General features: G+C 41.3%; 1 protein-coding gene across 1 annotated transcript in view; it reads left to right on the forward strand.

Moving 5' to 3' along the window:
• Positions 1 to 4,475: 4,475 nt before the first annotated feature.
• Positions 4,476 to 16,744, forward strand: part of LOC116864394 (chondroitin sulfate synthase 3-like) — a 44,606-nt gene continuing 32,337 nt past the window's right edge. Inside the window, exons 1-2 of the mRNA XM_032851975.1 lie at positions 4,476 to 5,528; positions 8,105 to 8,388. Coding sequence (XP_032707866.1) covers positions 4,721 to 5,528; positions 8,105 to 8,388 — 1,092 coding nt within the window. The 5' untranslated portion in view covers positions 4,476 to 4,720. The remainder of the gene's footprint in view (positions 5,529 to 8,104; positions 8,389 to 16,744) is intronic.

Consider the following 16,744-nt stretch of genomic DNA (forward strand, 5'->3'; position numbering starts at 1 on the left):
TTTTAGTATACATTCAGTATGTTTAATTTTATTCCATGATAAAAAGTACCCATACAAATTTGTCACTTAACAACCACTCTTGCCCAATACAGTTTTTTTTTTTTAAAGATTTTATTTATTTATTTGACAGACAGAGATCACAAGCAGGCAGAGAGGCAGGCAAAGAGAGAGAGGAGGAAGCAGGCTCCCCACCGAGCAGAGAGCCCGATGCAGGGCTCGATTCCGGGACCCTGAGATCATGAACTGAGCTGAAGGCAGCGGCTTAACCCACTGAGCCACCCAGGCGCCCCCCAAATACAGTTTTTTAAAACTTCTTCCTAGAATGTATTACTTTATTCTTTGTTTTAATAAAACACTTAGTGCTTGGTAGAGATTTCCCAGAAAATTATCTACCTGAAAATTCATGTATCTTCAAAATTAAAGTGAGTATGAGAAAATTACTTTGCTGACCTTGGGAAATACCAGATAAATAGCTAGAGGAATCTCAATAAATATGAAATTAAACTCTTAGGAAAAAGTTTCTCAATACTTCTGCTTAATACAAATGAGAAAGAGGTGCAGGACACTGGGTGGGAAGAAGTCATGGAGGTCACCTCAATAATGCTTTAAATGTTTTCCCTGATTCTACCTTTGTTCTTTGCTGACTTTTTCTTCCTACTGGAGCTAGAATGGTCCTTGCAAAACATAAATAAATGAAAACCATACCACTGCTCTACTCAACACCTTCATTGTCACTTAAACAAAAGACCAAGCCTTTGCAAATGTCTGTAAGGCTCAAAATATGTACTATCCAGTGTGGTTGACACTAGTTACATGTGTCTATTGAACATCTGAAATGCAGTCAGTTTGAACTGAAATGTGCTTTAACATGTAAAATACATAACGGATTTGGAAAACTTAGTACTGATAAAAAGAATGTAAATTTTCTCAGTAATGTTATGTTATCATTATATATTATATATAGTTGCAATGATAATATTTTGGATATGTCGAATTGAAAAAAAATGTTATTTAAATTAATTTCACCTCTTTAAAAAATGTATCTACAAGAAAATAGTGAAATTACATGTCTTAACATTTCTGGCTCATATTCTAATTCTGTTGAATAGCACTAGCCGAAATGACAAGCAAGTCATTCAGCTCCCTCCCATTTCCAACCCACACTGGCCTCTTTGATGATCTTCAGTATAACCATGTATATCTCAGGCCATTAGGTTGGCTATTCTCCTCTAAAAAATCTACACTCAGATTTTTTTTAAAGATTTTATTTATTTGAGAGAAAGAGAGTGCAAAAGAGAGTGTGAGAGAGCAGGAGCGGAGGAGAGGGACAAGTAGACCTCCCCTGAGCAGGGAGTGCCACACAAAGCTTGATCCCAGGACCCCGGGATCATGACCTGAGTCCAAGGCAGATGTTTAACTGACTGAGCCACCCAGGTGCCCTTCCCTAAAATATCTTTATTGTTAGTTTCCTTACTTTGTTCTGTTCTGTGTTAAAATTGTCAGAAAGAAGTTCTCTTATCAATCAGTCAAAGATGGCCCTACCCAACACTTGTATATACCTACTGTCTCTATTTTTTCAAAGCCTATATCACTTAGCATATTATATGTATTTGTGTGTGTGTGTGTAATCTCTCCTTAGTAGAATAACCCCCATGATGTCAGGGACTGTGTTTTGTTTATTGCTGTTTCTCTAGAATAGTGCTTGGCTTTTGGTAGATACTAAATAAGTATGTGTTGAATAAATCAGAGGATAAATATCATTAAAAATAAGTAGAGTGTTATCTAAGGGATTTTATCATGAAGGTTTGGAAAATGAGAAGAATTAACATTTCCTGAGTGCCTACAATGAACTAGACACTGTGCTAAGCACTTATATATAATATTGTAATAAATCCTCACAGAAATATATTTGCAGATCAGAAATCTAAAGCTCAGACAATTTAGATAATTTTCCCAAGGTCACTTAGCCAGTATGGAACATCATTTCAATATTTTTCATTTTGTTTCAACGTCTCCAAGTACCTTCCCTGACACCCAGAATAAATTAGATGCTCTTTTAAATACTTTCTAAGTATTTTCCCTTATCATTTGCCACCACTGTAATTCATTGTGTAATGTGGTGCTCAATGTCTGTCTTCCCCACTGCACTATAAACTTCATGATAACTGGCAGTGAATATCTTGTTGACATTTCCACGTTCAGAGACTTCTACCCTCATGCTTAATCTCCAATACATATTTATTGAATAAATGAATAAAGTTAACTTTATCTCAGAATATTGTAATCATTGATGAATGGATTATCTGTGGCCAATAAGAATTAATGGTTTTGTAGATCTACTAAAAGAATGGCACCCCTTAGAATGAAGCTCTGTTGGATATTGCAGGGGAGAGTATGCTAGTGTGTAGGTGTTTTTCACACTTGAGCTCCACGTTACGAATTTCCTTTGGAAGTGTGATGTCCAACACGGCAGACACACGGGGCTACTTAAATAAAAAGTAATTAAAATGAAATAAAATTGAAAATTCATTCCCTCAATTACATTAGCCACACTTCAAGTACTCAACAGTCATACGTGGCTAGTGGCTTCCTTAATGAAGAGACCAAAAAATTTCCATTATAGGGAGAGTTGTATTGAACAGCACTATTCTAGAAAGTTTAAAAAACATATATATTTTCAAATCAGAAGGGGATTGTCCAGTTAGTTTTGTATCCTAACCAAAATTAAACTTTGAGAAAGAGCCCAATAATCTGTATTCCCAAGTGTTTCTGGGCAAGATGCAGACATGGAAAAGCAGCTTCATTGTCTACTGGATGAAACATTTAGTCAGACGTGCTCTTGCACAGCCAGTGGCTGGTGTGGAAAGAACCACTCCTCCAAGGGCCCTGGGCAGGCCTACTGTTCCAGGGATGCTGCCAGCCCCTGGATGGATTGAGCCCTCTGCCTAATGCTACTCAATACCATCCCTTTGCATTTGATGCACAAAACAGAAGACTGAAATTTGAAGAGGAGAGGGTTTGGAATGCCAAATGCACCTCAAACTATTAGTTAGATCCACAACTTCTAGAGAGCAATTTTTTTTAAATGTCCCCTTTCTTAAAATATTACGTATCTTTGGGTAATTTCTTCCTAATGTGACTTTCAGTAATTCTGGCCAATACAATTAAACTTTCTTTGAGATTCTGAAGTGAAGATCCTTTCCCCTAATTAGACACGTAGAACACGTCCTGTCATTGCCTTAGAAAATAAAACAGTTTATAGACAAGAATAAATATAGTTTCTATTTTGTTTTCTGATTAAGTTGACTTATGGGGGGTAAGAATTTTCTTAAATTGGGTCTGCCGGGTATTGGCTCTATAACTTGTTCACATTTCTCCATCATTTGCCAGTCCTACCGAATCAGTCTTGACCAAGACTGAAAATAATTCATGATTCTCACTTCTAGACAACAAACCAGTAAAAGAGCCGAGGCAGGGACCATCAGGCAGCCCCACACTTCCCAACTCAACAGGTGGGGAACATGGGATTTTTACGTTCTTTGGGGACTGAGCCCCCACTCACCGTGTTGTCAGAGGAAGTATTTCCAGGGCCTCTGAGATTTTCATAAAAGACACCGAGTGACTTTGGTGCTTCTGCGTACGCCTGGAGAGGGGTGGTGAAGGATGCAGGTGGGACCGGGAAGTTAGAAAGGTGGGGAGGTGGGGCGCTAGGATGGGACAAACGGTTTCCCGAGCCCTTAGCGGGACACCGAGCAGAGAGCCGAGGCGCGGTGCAGTAGCGGTGAGAGAAACGCGAAGAGCACCGCAAACGCGAAGAGCGGAGCGCGCACGGACCTGGGCGGGGCAGAGTGGGGAAGGGTCACGCCGGGACGTAACCCGCTGTGGGCTGGGGGAGGCGAGCGGGGCGGGAGCTGCGGGCGCCTGCCGGGGGCTCAGGGACCCGAGCTCTGCTGATGAGGTCAGTGGAGCCGACGCGCCGGGAGGAGGGCAGTGGAGCCCCCGGACGCGGGTGTTGCGAGGCCGGCAGAGGGGCGGGACGGGACGGGAAATGGGACGGAGAGCTCGGGCCGTGGGAGGAGGGACGAGGGGGCGTCGGCGCTGGGAGCCGGAGGCGGCCCGACCGGGATCGTTTCCTTCCGGAGAGGAGGCCGGCTCTGGACCGAGGCGCGGACGGGGGGCGTCCAAGGGCGGGTGACGGGGAAATAGCGCGGCTCGCGCTTCTCCCGGGCTGGTAGCGGGGCTGCTTGTGGCTCCTCCTCGGGGCCAGTCCCGAGCCGGGCGGCGGGGGGAGCGGGAGGCGGAGAGCGAGGGCGGGGGCTCGGGAAGGAGGGAGGAGGGAGGGACCAGGCGCGCCAGTGACAGGGTGGCAGCTTAGGAGCGGACGCGTTGCCGCCGCTGCCGCTCCACCTACTCCTCCTGCAGCTCCTCTCGCTGCTGCCGCCGCCACCGCCACCGCCGCCGCCGCCGCCGGGAGAAGTTTCACTCCCGACCCTCGCTGGGAGCCGGGACCCAGAGCAGAGCGGGGAGCGCGGCCGGCAGCAGCAACCCGCAGTCGGCCAGGCGCCCGGAGCTCTCCGACCCTGAGCCGGCGTCCGCGCCTCGGCGGCGGGCAGCGGCCCGAGCTGGGGGCGCTGAGGCGGAGGAGGGGCGGGTGTGAGCCGGGAGACCCGCGCGCAGCGCCACAGCCGCTCAGCTAGCGTCCGCGCCGGGGGCAGTCGCGATGGCCGTGCGCTCCCGCCGCCCGTGGATGAGCGTGGCTCTGGGGCTGGTGCTGGGCTTCACCGCCGCGTCCTGGCTCATCGCCCCTAGAGTGGCGGAGCTGAGCGAGAGGAAGAGACGCGGCTCCAGCCTCTGCTCCTACTACGGCCGCTCGGCCGCTGGCCCCGGCGCTGGCGCGCAGCAGCCGCTCCCCCAACCTCAGCCCCGGCCCCGGCTGGAGCAGTCGCCGCCCCCCGTGCGCCAGGAGCTCCAGGGACCGCCGCTGGCAGAGGCAGCGCCCGGGGTAACCAGTTTTCGGAGCAGCCCCTGGCAACAGCCACCCCAGCTGCAGCAGCGGCGGCGAGGACGCGAGCCCGAAGGCGCAACGGGGCTGCCAGGCGCCCCCGTGGCGGAAGGGGAGCGGGGGGAGGAGGACGGGGGCGCGGCTGGACAGCGGAAAAGCGGCCGTCCGGGGAGTAGCCACAACGGCAGCGGGGATGGGGGCGCCGCCGCCCCCAGCTCCCGACCCCGGGATTTCCTGTACGTGGGAGTGATGACCGCGCAGAAGTACCTGGGCAGCCGCGCGCTAGCGGCGCAGCGGACCTGGGCGCGCTTCATCCCCGGCCGCGTGGAGTTTTTTTCCAGTCAGCAGTCCCCTAACGCCGATATGAGCCAGCCCCCGCCACCCCTGCCTGTCATCGCGCTGCCGGGGGTGGACGACTCCTACCCTCCCCAGAAAAAGTCCTTCATGATGATCAAGTACATGCACGACCACTACCTGGACAAGTATGAGTGGTTCATGCGCGCCGACGACGACGTCTACATCAAAGGTGACCTCCCAGCGCCGGCGGTCCCGCCCGCCCGCCCCTTCTCTTCCCCATCCCCTTTCTCTGCAGCCAGCCCTAATCCCTGCCCGGCCCCTCTTTGCTTCTCTGCCAGCACGTGCTCAGGGCTCCTGCAGCCCCCAACCCGCGGTGCCCACCCTCAGCATCAGCCCACCCTTCCCAGTGCGCTCCCCCTCTTCTCCTGCGGTCTGCATCCTCCTCACACCTAACTGGCTTTATTCGCCTTCCTCACTCTTGCTGTTCTCGTTTCCGCCCAGAGCGTGCCCCTACTCTTTACTGTGTGGGAGCGGTGAGGAAGGGGACTTGAGGCTTAACCGAGGGCTAATCGTACTCCGTCCTGCTCTGAAAGCCCTGGGTGATAGTAGTTTCCCACAGCTATCCAGAGGGGCGTGTCCTCAGTGAAGGAAGGGAAGACCGAGGAAACAGGCGAGAGCCAGTCTGGAGCTGGGTGTTCTAGCTTTAGTCCACAACCCTACAACCCTTTTGTTGCAATTGGATCTAACGCAGGTTCGGAACTGGTGAGATTAAGGAAACATTTTCGCTGTTCCGGACCGTTCCCTGTGGACTACCCACCACGCACTGGGAGTCCTTGAGCACCCCCACACCGCTCCAGCGCTCACCTCCTTTCAGACACTACAGTGCAGCACCAGGTCGGCTCTTAACACAGCAACGCCCCCCGCCCTCCCCGCCACACCTCTGTAAAACCCGGAGGGCATGAGTGTATTTTTAGGAATTGGTGGTGGAGAGGGGACAACGCAGGTGAATTATCCAGACCCCAGGAGCTCCGAGCTGTAGACACTAGCGTGGTTCCTTCCCAATCTGTTTTGGTGGCTGCGGCGATAAGCAAAGGCTGGAAGTCCTTCCCAAAACCACGCGCAGCCACAATAGGAGAAAACTTTTGTCAGTTTTAAAAGAGGCGCGGTCCTTCACCCTGGGTGTGGGTGGTTCTGGCCAGAGATTTCTAAACTCAGCAGAGAGAAGTCCTGAGAGAGGGAGTAAATCTTTTCAGTCCCGCCCGTTGCGGAGATGGAGATGGATTGGTCAAAAGGGGGGCAACTCTTCCTAGTGTGTACCTCTGTCCTTGTAACCTCACTGCTTTCTCCTGATCCAGGTGGTCTTTCACCTGATTCAAGGGAAAACATACAAGATCTGTCCCATTTTGGCTCAGGGAGTGAGTGTAGGGTAATAGAGATTTCTTGGGTTTAGGATGGGAAGAGTGAAATAATTCCATTGATAATTCGATACAAAAATAAACGATTGCATATTTGTTGGATACTGTGTGTTACAGATTTAAGATGTATTGATATCAGTACCTGTAAGTGATGGATCCCTTATCTTATAGTTCCATTGTCTTCCGTGTCTCATTACAATCTCAAAAGTTTCCTAGCAGAAGTTTGCCACACCTCGCAAAAGAATTTTTAAATACATTAGTAGCATCTATTTCTGTCGTTAGTCTTAATGCTTTGAAAGATTGTCCTTCAGAACATTGAAGTGCCATAATCTTTCCATTCCTATTAAGAATGAAATGCATTTTGTATTAAGAACTCAATAATAGCCAGTCAAAACTCATTGAGATCCCAGGGGCAAGGCATGGCATCAAGATCAATGACTGCAGGTGCTGTGCTCATCAAAAAGTGATAGTAAAGATGCTGACTGGGAATATAAAGAAGGTGACTACCTCATTGTATCACTTTGTAGAGTGTCTAATGTATTCAAACTGTTGTAGCTATAGAATTTTATTTTATTTTTTTAAGACTTTTTATTTATTTATTTGACAGAGATCACAAGTAGGCAGAGAGAGAGAGAGAGAGAGAGGAGGAAGCAGGTTCCCTGCTGAGCAGAGAGTCAGATGTGGGGCTCCATCCAGGACCCTGGGATCATGGCCTGAGCTGAAGGCAGAGGCTTTAACCCACTGAGCCACCCAAGCACCCCTATAGAATTTTACTTTTAGATAGGTTTTCTTGATGAACTTACGTGCTATCAGGAAACCAATTACTTAATTTTTAACAAATTTTTCTTTCCTGAAAAGGTGCTTTCCAAAATTAAATTCCAAGATGACTTTAATATCCTCTCTTTCTCTCTCAACTTTTGGGTTGTATATGACGGTTTAGTAATGTGAAGTTTATTAAGAACAAAACACCACTAAATCAATTAACAGTAAAAATGTTTATTGAATATCAACAGTCTGCTGATCGATGCTAAATATAATTTACTATTTTCTGTAATATTATCATTACTTCAAACACGCTAATAAATTTGTCATTTTTCTTATTATCTCACCTTTTACAAAAAAAGTGATGATTGTTAGACTTACAAAGTCTTTTCAGTGATCTTCACTAGAAGGTTGATAACATTTTATTATGATTTAATTAGTAACTAATTAGTAAAAATTAGTAGTTTTTAAATAATAGACTATTCACAGAGATTTTTCTTCCTTTCAGTTGTGTTATGACTTTGGGGAGGAGTTTGCCCACAATGTTGGAAGGTCTTTCCCTTACTCTGTGTGTTCTAAATAATTGTGAAATTAGGAGAAGGAGTGACTGTTGCCTTTCTCTTTGTAGGTGATAAGTTAGAAGAGTTTCTTCGATCACTGAATAGCAGTAAGCCTCTCTACCTGGGTCAGACGGGCCTGGGGAATATTGAAGAACTTGGAAAACTGGGGCTGGAGCCTGGAGAGAACTTCTGTATGGGAGGACCTGGCATGATCTTCAGTCGAGAGGTTCTTAGAAGGATGGTGCCACATATTGGTGAATGCCTCAGAGAAATGTACACAACTCATGAGGACGTCGAGGTAGGAAGATGTGTTCGGCGCTTTGGTGGGACTCAGTGCGTCTGGTCTTACGAGGTAAGACAGTCTGTGATGAAAATGTTTGGGTATTACAGGTGTGTGCCCGTTTATAGCCTGGGGCCGTGATTTTGTTTATTCTCTCGGCATCTTTTAATTCACTTGAAAATGATAGAAGCAGCCGGGTATGGACACCAGGGTGATTGTGGGAGATAACTTTCTTCACAGAGCTGTGGACTGTTGGAGGTTTTGTTTTTTTTTGTTTTTAGCGTGCCTATAGCTTTAAGCAGCAGCCTGTATATACAGTCACATCTCTGGCAGATGCTATTTGCTTTATTGGTGTTTATATACATGCTATCCATTTCCTGTTTCTAACTAGAGGGCTAACTGTATTCTTTTGGGTTGTTGCTTTTAGCATTTGGTACTTGGTGGGTTGCTGCTGTTGTTGTTTTGGTTAGGTATATAATCGCTTCTCTTTGTTTCCACATAGTTAAAATCTCAAGTTCCTGGGAAGAATGTCGTGTGGAAATTTAACATGTTATTTTTTTAAAGCATAGGAAAAATTAACTCATATTCTATCATTTATGATAGATTTATTTACAAATTTAAAGGGAGCTAGTTACCTGGGAAAATAGAAGTAGTTATGAAGATGTTAAGTTTAACTTAACTTAAGATGTTAAGTTTAACTGTTTAATATTATGACTGATGGCTTAAAATTGGTCTCTCTCTGCTCTTATTCGATTTCCTACATATTCCACTTAGACTGGGAAAAGGGATGGGACCTGGAAAGGATCTGGGTCACGGAATGGGATATGAACCTAGAAGGCAGAATTCAGAACTTGATTTGAACTGCAGAATTTGGAATCTGGAATCAGGAATACAGAACAGAAGTTATAGAAGACCACCTGGGGAGGGGTTCCTAATACCAGACAGTTGGAAAGGCTCATCTCTTTCTCTCTACGTGAGACTGAGAACTTGACTGTTTGTTTCAGCCCTTTTGGGTAGGGAGAATCTCCTGCACTTTCTTTTTCATTCCTGCAGGCGAAGTAAAAGGCTAGGGCCTGTATTTCCCTCACCCAGCATTCTTTTTCTCTCTTCATATTCTATCAGCCGAACCCCCATTTTACTGTGCCACTGGGTATCTGGAGTGGGATAGTGACTTTGGGAGGCTCCTCGGTGATCCTTACACCTCATGAACCTCTAGGTTGCTTGATTCTGTCTCCCTTTCAGGAAAACTTGTGCTGGAGTCACCGATGGAACCAATTAAATATTTACTATAAACTATGATGTTTTTTCTTCATCTGCAAGGAACTTAGTCAGGTGCTAGAGGCAGAGCCAGTTTCACAGTTCCAGCTGGCTGATTTACCTCCCCTGTCCTGTATTGTGTTCCCTGAGCCACAATCAGGGAGGGCCTCCCCCTAAGGCAGAAGGCATTAGGGACATCAGTGTTTCTACCTCCAGATAAGCAGAATTTACACCAAAAGTCCTGAACTCTGTAGAATTCGTGCCAGGGGTAGAAAACACTTGAGCCTGTCAAATGCTGTATTAGAATTGTGACTCTGCCCTAGGCAAATGGGGAAACCACTGATGCATCCGTGGGAAAAAAACAAGTGTAAGGGAATTGAATACCTTCCCTGACTTGCTGCCCTCAGTAGTGTGGGATGTCTGGACGAATATGACAGTGGTTAAATATACAGGTTATAAAGGCAAAAAAAAAAAAAAAAAAAGGGGGCGCCTGGGTGGCTCAGTGGTTAAAGCCTCTGCCTTCGGCTCAGGTCATGATCTCAGGGTCCTGGGATCGAGTCCCACATCGGGCTCTCTGCTCAGCGGGGAGCCTGCCTCCTCCTCCTCTCTCTGCCTGCCTCTCTGCCTACTTGTGATCTGTCAAATTAAAAAAAAAAAAAAAGTTATCACCGTGTAAGGTTTAAAAAAAATTATATATATATATAATACATATATTATATATATATATATAATCTGAGTTACATATATTTTTTTGTGATAGTTTCATGAAACACTCAGGCATTTTTTTTTCTTCAGAAATTTGTTTAGAAATGAGAGACAAAATTTTATTTAAGAAAATTTTCCTAAAAGGTAGTCTTAGTAAAAAATGGATTTAACGTTTAAATAGTATGTTGCACTTTTCATAAGTTTGGTTTTCAAGGGTTTGATACACTTCAGCTATCCAATGCACACATTTGTAAATTATAACTTAACTCTTTTACTTTTCAAATTTTTCATGTCTCCTGGTACAGAAGAAACATGAATATATGCTCCTTGTAAAGTCATGATACCTCAAGATTACATAGTCATAATCATTCTTTTTTTGGAAGTGCAGTCTCACTTTACTTAATTTTGCTTTATTTTTTATACTTTGTAGTATTTTAACTTTGGGGAATATTCTTCTATGTATTTTTTTAAGGTTTTTATTTATTTATTTGATAGACACAGATCACAAGTAGGCAGAGGGGCAGGCAGAGAGAGAGGGGGAAGCGGGCTCCCCGCTGAGCAGAGAGCCCAATGTGGGACTCGATCCCAGGACTCTGAGATCATGACCTGAGCTGAAAGCAGAGACTTAACCCACTGAGCCACCCGGGCGCCCCTATTCTTCTAAGTAGTACAGAAAGTAAAAATTATCTGTAATCGTTTATTTGGAATACGTACTATGTGGATTTAAAATTATTCTATACCTCATTCCTTTTGATAGTAAAATAGTAATTCATCTTTTGTTAAACTATGACTACCCTATAGAGTAAAAATTAATGCAAAATAGTTGTAGTTAAAAAGAAGTATTTTAGAATAAATTAACAAAGATTTTTGTTTCTCTAATATAAAACTAACTGGAAGGCAAAAAATAGTACAGAAAACATAGTAGGTTGATTTTGTTTATACGAAGATATTATTTTGGAGGCATTGGCTCTGTGTGGGTAAGTAAACAAAATTAACCATATTTTAAAATAAAGATGGAAATTTCTTATGTTTTTGGGGGTACTTTATTGCCTTAACATCATACAGAAAGTTTTGAAAAACTTTTGTCAATCCTTCTCTTCAAGTTTTCATTGATTCTGCTGTGAAAGTGCAGTCTTCACTTAGCTGTGTACTCACTTATGTTAAAAGAGAGTAAATATGCTCAGTAACCTACATGCAGAAGAATTGATTTAATTATTTTTACTATAGGCATTTGTGCTGAATAATGTTGAAGGGGAATTCTCGTAGATGTGCACAGTCTGCGTTCATACAAGTGAAATCTTATATCTTACCATAAACTGATATAAAAGAACAGACAAACCAAGGGATTCCAAATCTTACAAGATGGAACTTCATGATCACAGTATTTTCATTAACTTTTCAAAAAACATTTGAATTTAGACTCATACTAGGACATCACTGACTTCACAGTCCGTATGAAGAAAATCTTTTCTACCTTTTTCCCTAACAACAGAACTATTTTCTGAAGTTGTGCTGTTTACTTTCTTTTGCTAAACAATTGTATTCAATCTACTTTGTTTTGGAAGTTTAGTTTTTGAGGAGTATTTAAACAGTATTTATTTTAGAGGAGGCAGTTGATAATACAAAGTCTCAGTCTTTTTTAAAGGAATGATGGAAAATTTCATTAGCAAGGGACATATTAAACAGCATCTTTTAATAAATTCAATAAAGGTAAATATGCAATAAAGTTATAATTTAAGTATTTTAATATTAAGATGTTGTTCTCTGTTTTATGAGATACCTTGTTAGGTCAGTTGGGTCACAGCCAAACTAGGATTCTCCAGTTTGGATTTTAGGTTAGTTCAAATGATGTCCATTCTATACTACTGTTCATATTGTATGGAAAAAGGTAATCTATTCTGATTAGTCTATTCTGTGTCCTGAGTAAAGGTCAGAGATTTTATATCTGGTCACATAGCAAGCTATGAAATTGATCCTTAACTTTGTTTTCATACTTCTTTTAAAAGAACTATCTGTGATGGAATTATCTTAACATCTTGAATTTCCTTTATCTATACCTTTCACGGATTTCAGGATTCTCTTTGGCTTTTCCTCCTAATAAAAATTCTAGCAGAGTTAAATGCATTGTCCACGATTTTTGAGTTTGAATATATGAAACATTCATGATGGAAAGTTATCTTTTAAATATGATGAACAGACTTGCAGATCTTTCAGGAAGAGAACTGGACAAATATATTAAATTGTATAGACTAGGTAGCTCTTCTTTATTATAAATTATGTTTTATGTAAAACCTAGGAATCTTCTAGAATTCTTTACTGCTCAATGAAAGTGTACTTTGTATACACTATTAAGCATAATTGGGAAAGAGAGAGGGTAAACTTAAACTGGGTTTGAGTTCTGTCGTCTTTTGTAAATTACTTCTTTGAGCCTTGTTTAATTAGCTGAAATTGGAGATTATAACTGTGTCTACCACATACTTTTTGGAGAAGATTAAGTGAAATGGTGAAATAATCTATGTGGAGTCCTTAATATAATGTTTGGCACAGAATATATTGTCAATAGGTATTAGCTAATATTGTCATGGTTGTCCCTGAATAGATCTTGTAGTGTGTTGTATATAACATGGATTCATCCATATTTTACTTCATTTAGTAGCTATTAGTAGTGAGTGGTTTATATCAAAAGAAACAAACTAAAAATAAGCTGAGTTCTTTTCAGGTAAAGAATCAAAGTTTAAGGTTTTTTGGCAAAGAATGAGAAACCAATATGTTTGGGTATTGTAGAAGTAGGGGAAATCCAGTATCAGTAGAACTTATCATAAAATATGGAATCTGCCTGTTAAATGATCCATTACAAATATTTGCTTCAGTCTTTGAACACCATATTAATAGTTTATCTTAAGGAGCTAGTGTAAAAAATATTATTTAACAAGTATTTATCCAATACACATATTTAAGGAATCCTAAACAGATCAGACTCTCTATTAAAAAAAATGACTGCATGGATTTCTGGATCAGTTGGCAAAACAATAGCCCCTTTTTCTGAGTTTCTCTGGAATTTTTAGTAGGAAAGGAGGTTAGTAATGTCTCATTTTGCAGTCATCTTGTATGAATACCCAGGAACTTGTCTCTCAAGTAACTGGAACCTCTTTCTAGTGTTGCTCACTGTTTCGGGAAATAATGGATAGCTTTACTTTCTTCCAGGGTAAGGTCCTGATGGTCTGGGACAATATGCCTTGCCTGTGAGCTTTTTGCTTTGTTTCTCTCTCTGTCATCTCCTCCCCTTGTACTTTATTCCTTCTGTATTTAATGATATATAAAATACATTACAAGTGCATTTTGATAGGCACCGCTTTTTATCGAGTTCTCGGTAAATTAACGTGCTTATGACAGGCCAATCCCAAGAGGTCACAGGATGTGTACCCAGATCATACTTAGGACCCAGGAATCGCCTGATGTCTTCTAAGTTAGAGACCTTTGGTTGCTGCTGAGCCTCAGATGGACTGGTTCTCTGTGTGCCTGAGACCAGATTTCGGATACTCCCTTCACTACTTGGATGTAGAAACATCTAGATTCTAAAGACGTAGGCAGATGTTAATAATCAACATGCTTGATGGGTTGCTTTTGTACTCATTTATACCTCAAATTGTATAAGTGAAGATTACTAAATGAAGCATGTTCGTGAAAAATCTATTTTATTCACTCTGTGAGTGTGAGAATTTATTGGCATCTACTGACTTTTTTGTAGAACTCTGTCTTGGCTACTGTTTTCCTAGTTATCTGAGCTACAATCTGGCAGCTTGGGAGGCTGCATATGGCTCTTAAACATTTTGGCTCATAGAGTGTTTTAAAGTTTTCTGTTTTTGTTTTTTGTTGCCTTTAGCCGAGGCCAGCAGTCTTCAGTCCCCTTCATGTCCTCTTTCAAACACCAAGCTCTCCTCGCATGTTTTTTGTACCTGTCTAGCCCAGGTATACCCAAGCGTCCTGAAATTTTGAGCCTGATAACCCACATGTTGAAATTTTTATTGAAGTATTCTCTAGAAAATGAACTAATTTTCTAGTGAGAATGAAATGTGTATTTTAAATACTGTAATTTACAGAATTTTTTTTTTAAACTTGGCTGTTAGAATTGTATAACACAGAATATAGTTATACTTTCTTTGTTGTAGGTATGTTTTCAGTAACTAGAAAATCCTCATGGGTAAAAAAAAAAAAAAAAGAAAAAGTTTAAACAGTTCACTTTCAGCATGTGTCTTAGCAGATTTGTAAGTTCTCTTTCTTTGCTTTTTGTTTTAGTACGATCTTTTATATTCAAGCATTAAAGTAGTTTTAATTTCAATGATTCTTTTTCTCCCTGTGAGGGAGTTTTACATTTCATCGTCTGAGACTCATCTTTAGAATAGTGTGTATTTATCTTCTTAATGTTTATAGTTAAATGAGCCAGAGAATATATATATATCTTTATTTCCTTCAATTAAATGTTGTTTCAAATAAAACATAGCTCTATATTGATAAAAAATATTTCTCAATGGGCTTAAAAAGCCATTTCTTATGACTAAACAGATTTTTTATTAGATTCCTTAAATAGTTAATTTCAAGGCAGAATGCCTTATGTTTAATCTTGGCCCCCTAAAGGCTATAAACACCCTAGAAAATTCCATCATTTTACAAAAGGATATGTTCTGAAAGTGTTTCTCTGGGCTTGTAATACCAGAGAGCTATACCATAAAAATCTTAAGTACATATAACTTTTTCATAACATAACCATTAAGGTTAAAATATCTGTGCCATTCTTAAAGGGCCATTGCACATCCTTCTTAGTATTGTGCTATTACTTAAGGACTTTACTCTTCTGTAATGCTAATTTTGCTCCATCATGAACATGGTTTATGTCCCTAAAGTGTATTAATTATGTATGGAAAAGCATAAGGGGGATTTTGATCTAAAATTCAGTCTTTCAAACTTCTTTTCTCGCTTCTTATTCAGTCACAGTTTAGTTTCTAACTAAAAGCAGTAGCTTCTCACACCTACTCTTGCCACCCCCATTCCGCTTGTCACACGAAATCATCATGCATTGATTTTAGGCAGTTTCTCTTCCGCCACATTGTTTTCTTCCTTGTACAAAAATGAAATTTCATTCCAAGTTGGAAAAGAAACATGGTATGGTTTTTCATATTTTGTAGTCTTAGCTAGTTGATTTTTTGTTGTTAACTGAGACCTTATCACCTGAATGGTGACAACATATTCTTTACAAGAAGATGATTCCAACAAGTTATGAAAAATATTAAGTTAAGAAGATGCCCCTACACAGTTTGAAATAAGTTCCAGGATGGCATATAAATACTATTTCAGTTTAAAAATTTTAAATATTCTTTCTCCTTAATTGATCACAAGTATACTAACTTCCTGAAGAAATTCCAAGTCAGTTTTTTCCTTCCACTTGCTTTGCCTTGGTTTCCAAAAACCTATGTTTTGAGAAACATTTACTTTAATCCTTTTTCTACCTACTGAATTAGGGCTCATTGTGCAAAGAAATGTGTTTGGTCATGTAACTAATACGACATTTTACTTTGATTATAGCATGTTTCTTGTTTCGCACAAAGGTGTACATTTTAACGATGGGGTATTTGAGCTAACACAAACTTCAGTAAAATAAAGAAAAATCAGTGTCTTCAGGCATCTGAGTCATTTTTTGATATTAGTAAGCAATAAGAAAATCTCAATAAGCTGAACAGCTGGGGGTCTGCAATTCCTCAGAATTCTAACCTTCTGTTCATTTACTATCCTAACTATTAAACAACTCTCTAGTTAAGGCTAAACTGTGTATAAATTATTTTGAGTTATGACATTTAAGATCACCCTGTCTTGCAAAAGTGTTGGACATTTATAGTACAATAAATATGTTATAAATTTCCAGATTAACTAGATCACAACAGTACTAAAAAATCAGCATGCATTGTTTTGGAGCTAATGAATTAAGAAATGGATTTCTTAATTCCTTGAGATTCTAAAATCTTTACTCACTATTCATAATTTTGAAAGCTGCATCCTTCATTCTTTACTGTCAGTGGCATTTGAACTTTTCATGATCTCTTTCAGTTTTATTCATTATTTTTAGATCTATTTATTTCTAGAGTACCAGTACCTTAAAGAGAGAGTTTTTAAAATATATACATGTTAATAAAAGTAATATACAATAAAATTAAAATGTTAAGAAGTAATGGAAAAAGAAAAATGTAGAAGAAAAAGAAAAAATAATCTTAAAAAATATATGTTGGGCTCCCTGTTTTGCTGGCATTAAAGAGAACACTGACCTACCTGGATCCTGACACCTGAAAGAAATCTTTCCCATAGAACAGAGAGGGCTCTGAGGGATCACAAAATTCAGCACCAGTTCTCTGAGTATAATGGCCTGGTTTGCTTCCCTGTTCCTTATGAATCCCCTCAACGTGAACCACGAATGCAA

Source organism: Lontra canadensis, unplaced genomic scaffold, assembly GCF_010015895.1.
Source record: "Lontra canadensis isolate GAN:19392208 unplaced genomic scaffold, GSC_riverotter_1.0 scaffold5, whole genome shotgun sequence".
Classification (NCBI taxonomy): Eukaryota; Metazoa; Chordata; class Mammalia; order Carnivora; family Mustelidae; genus Lontra; species Lontra canadensis.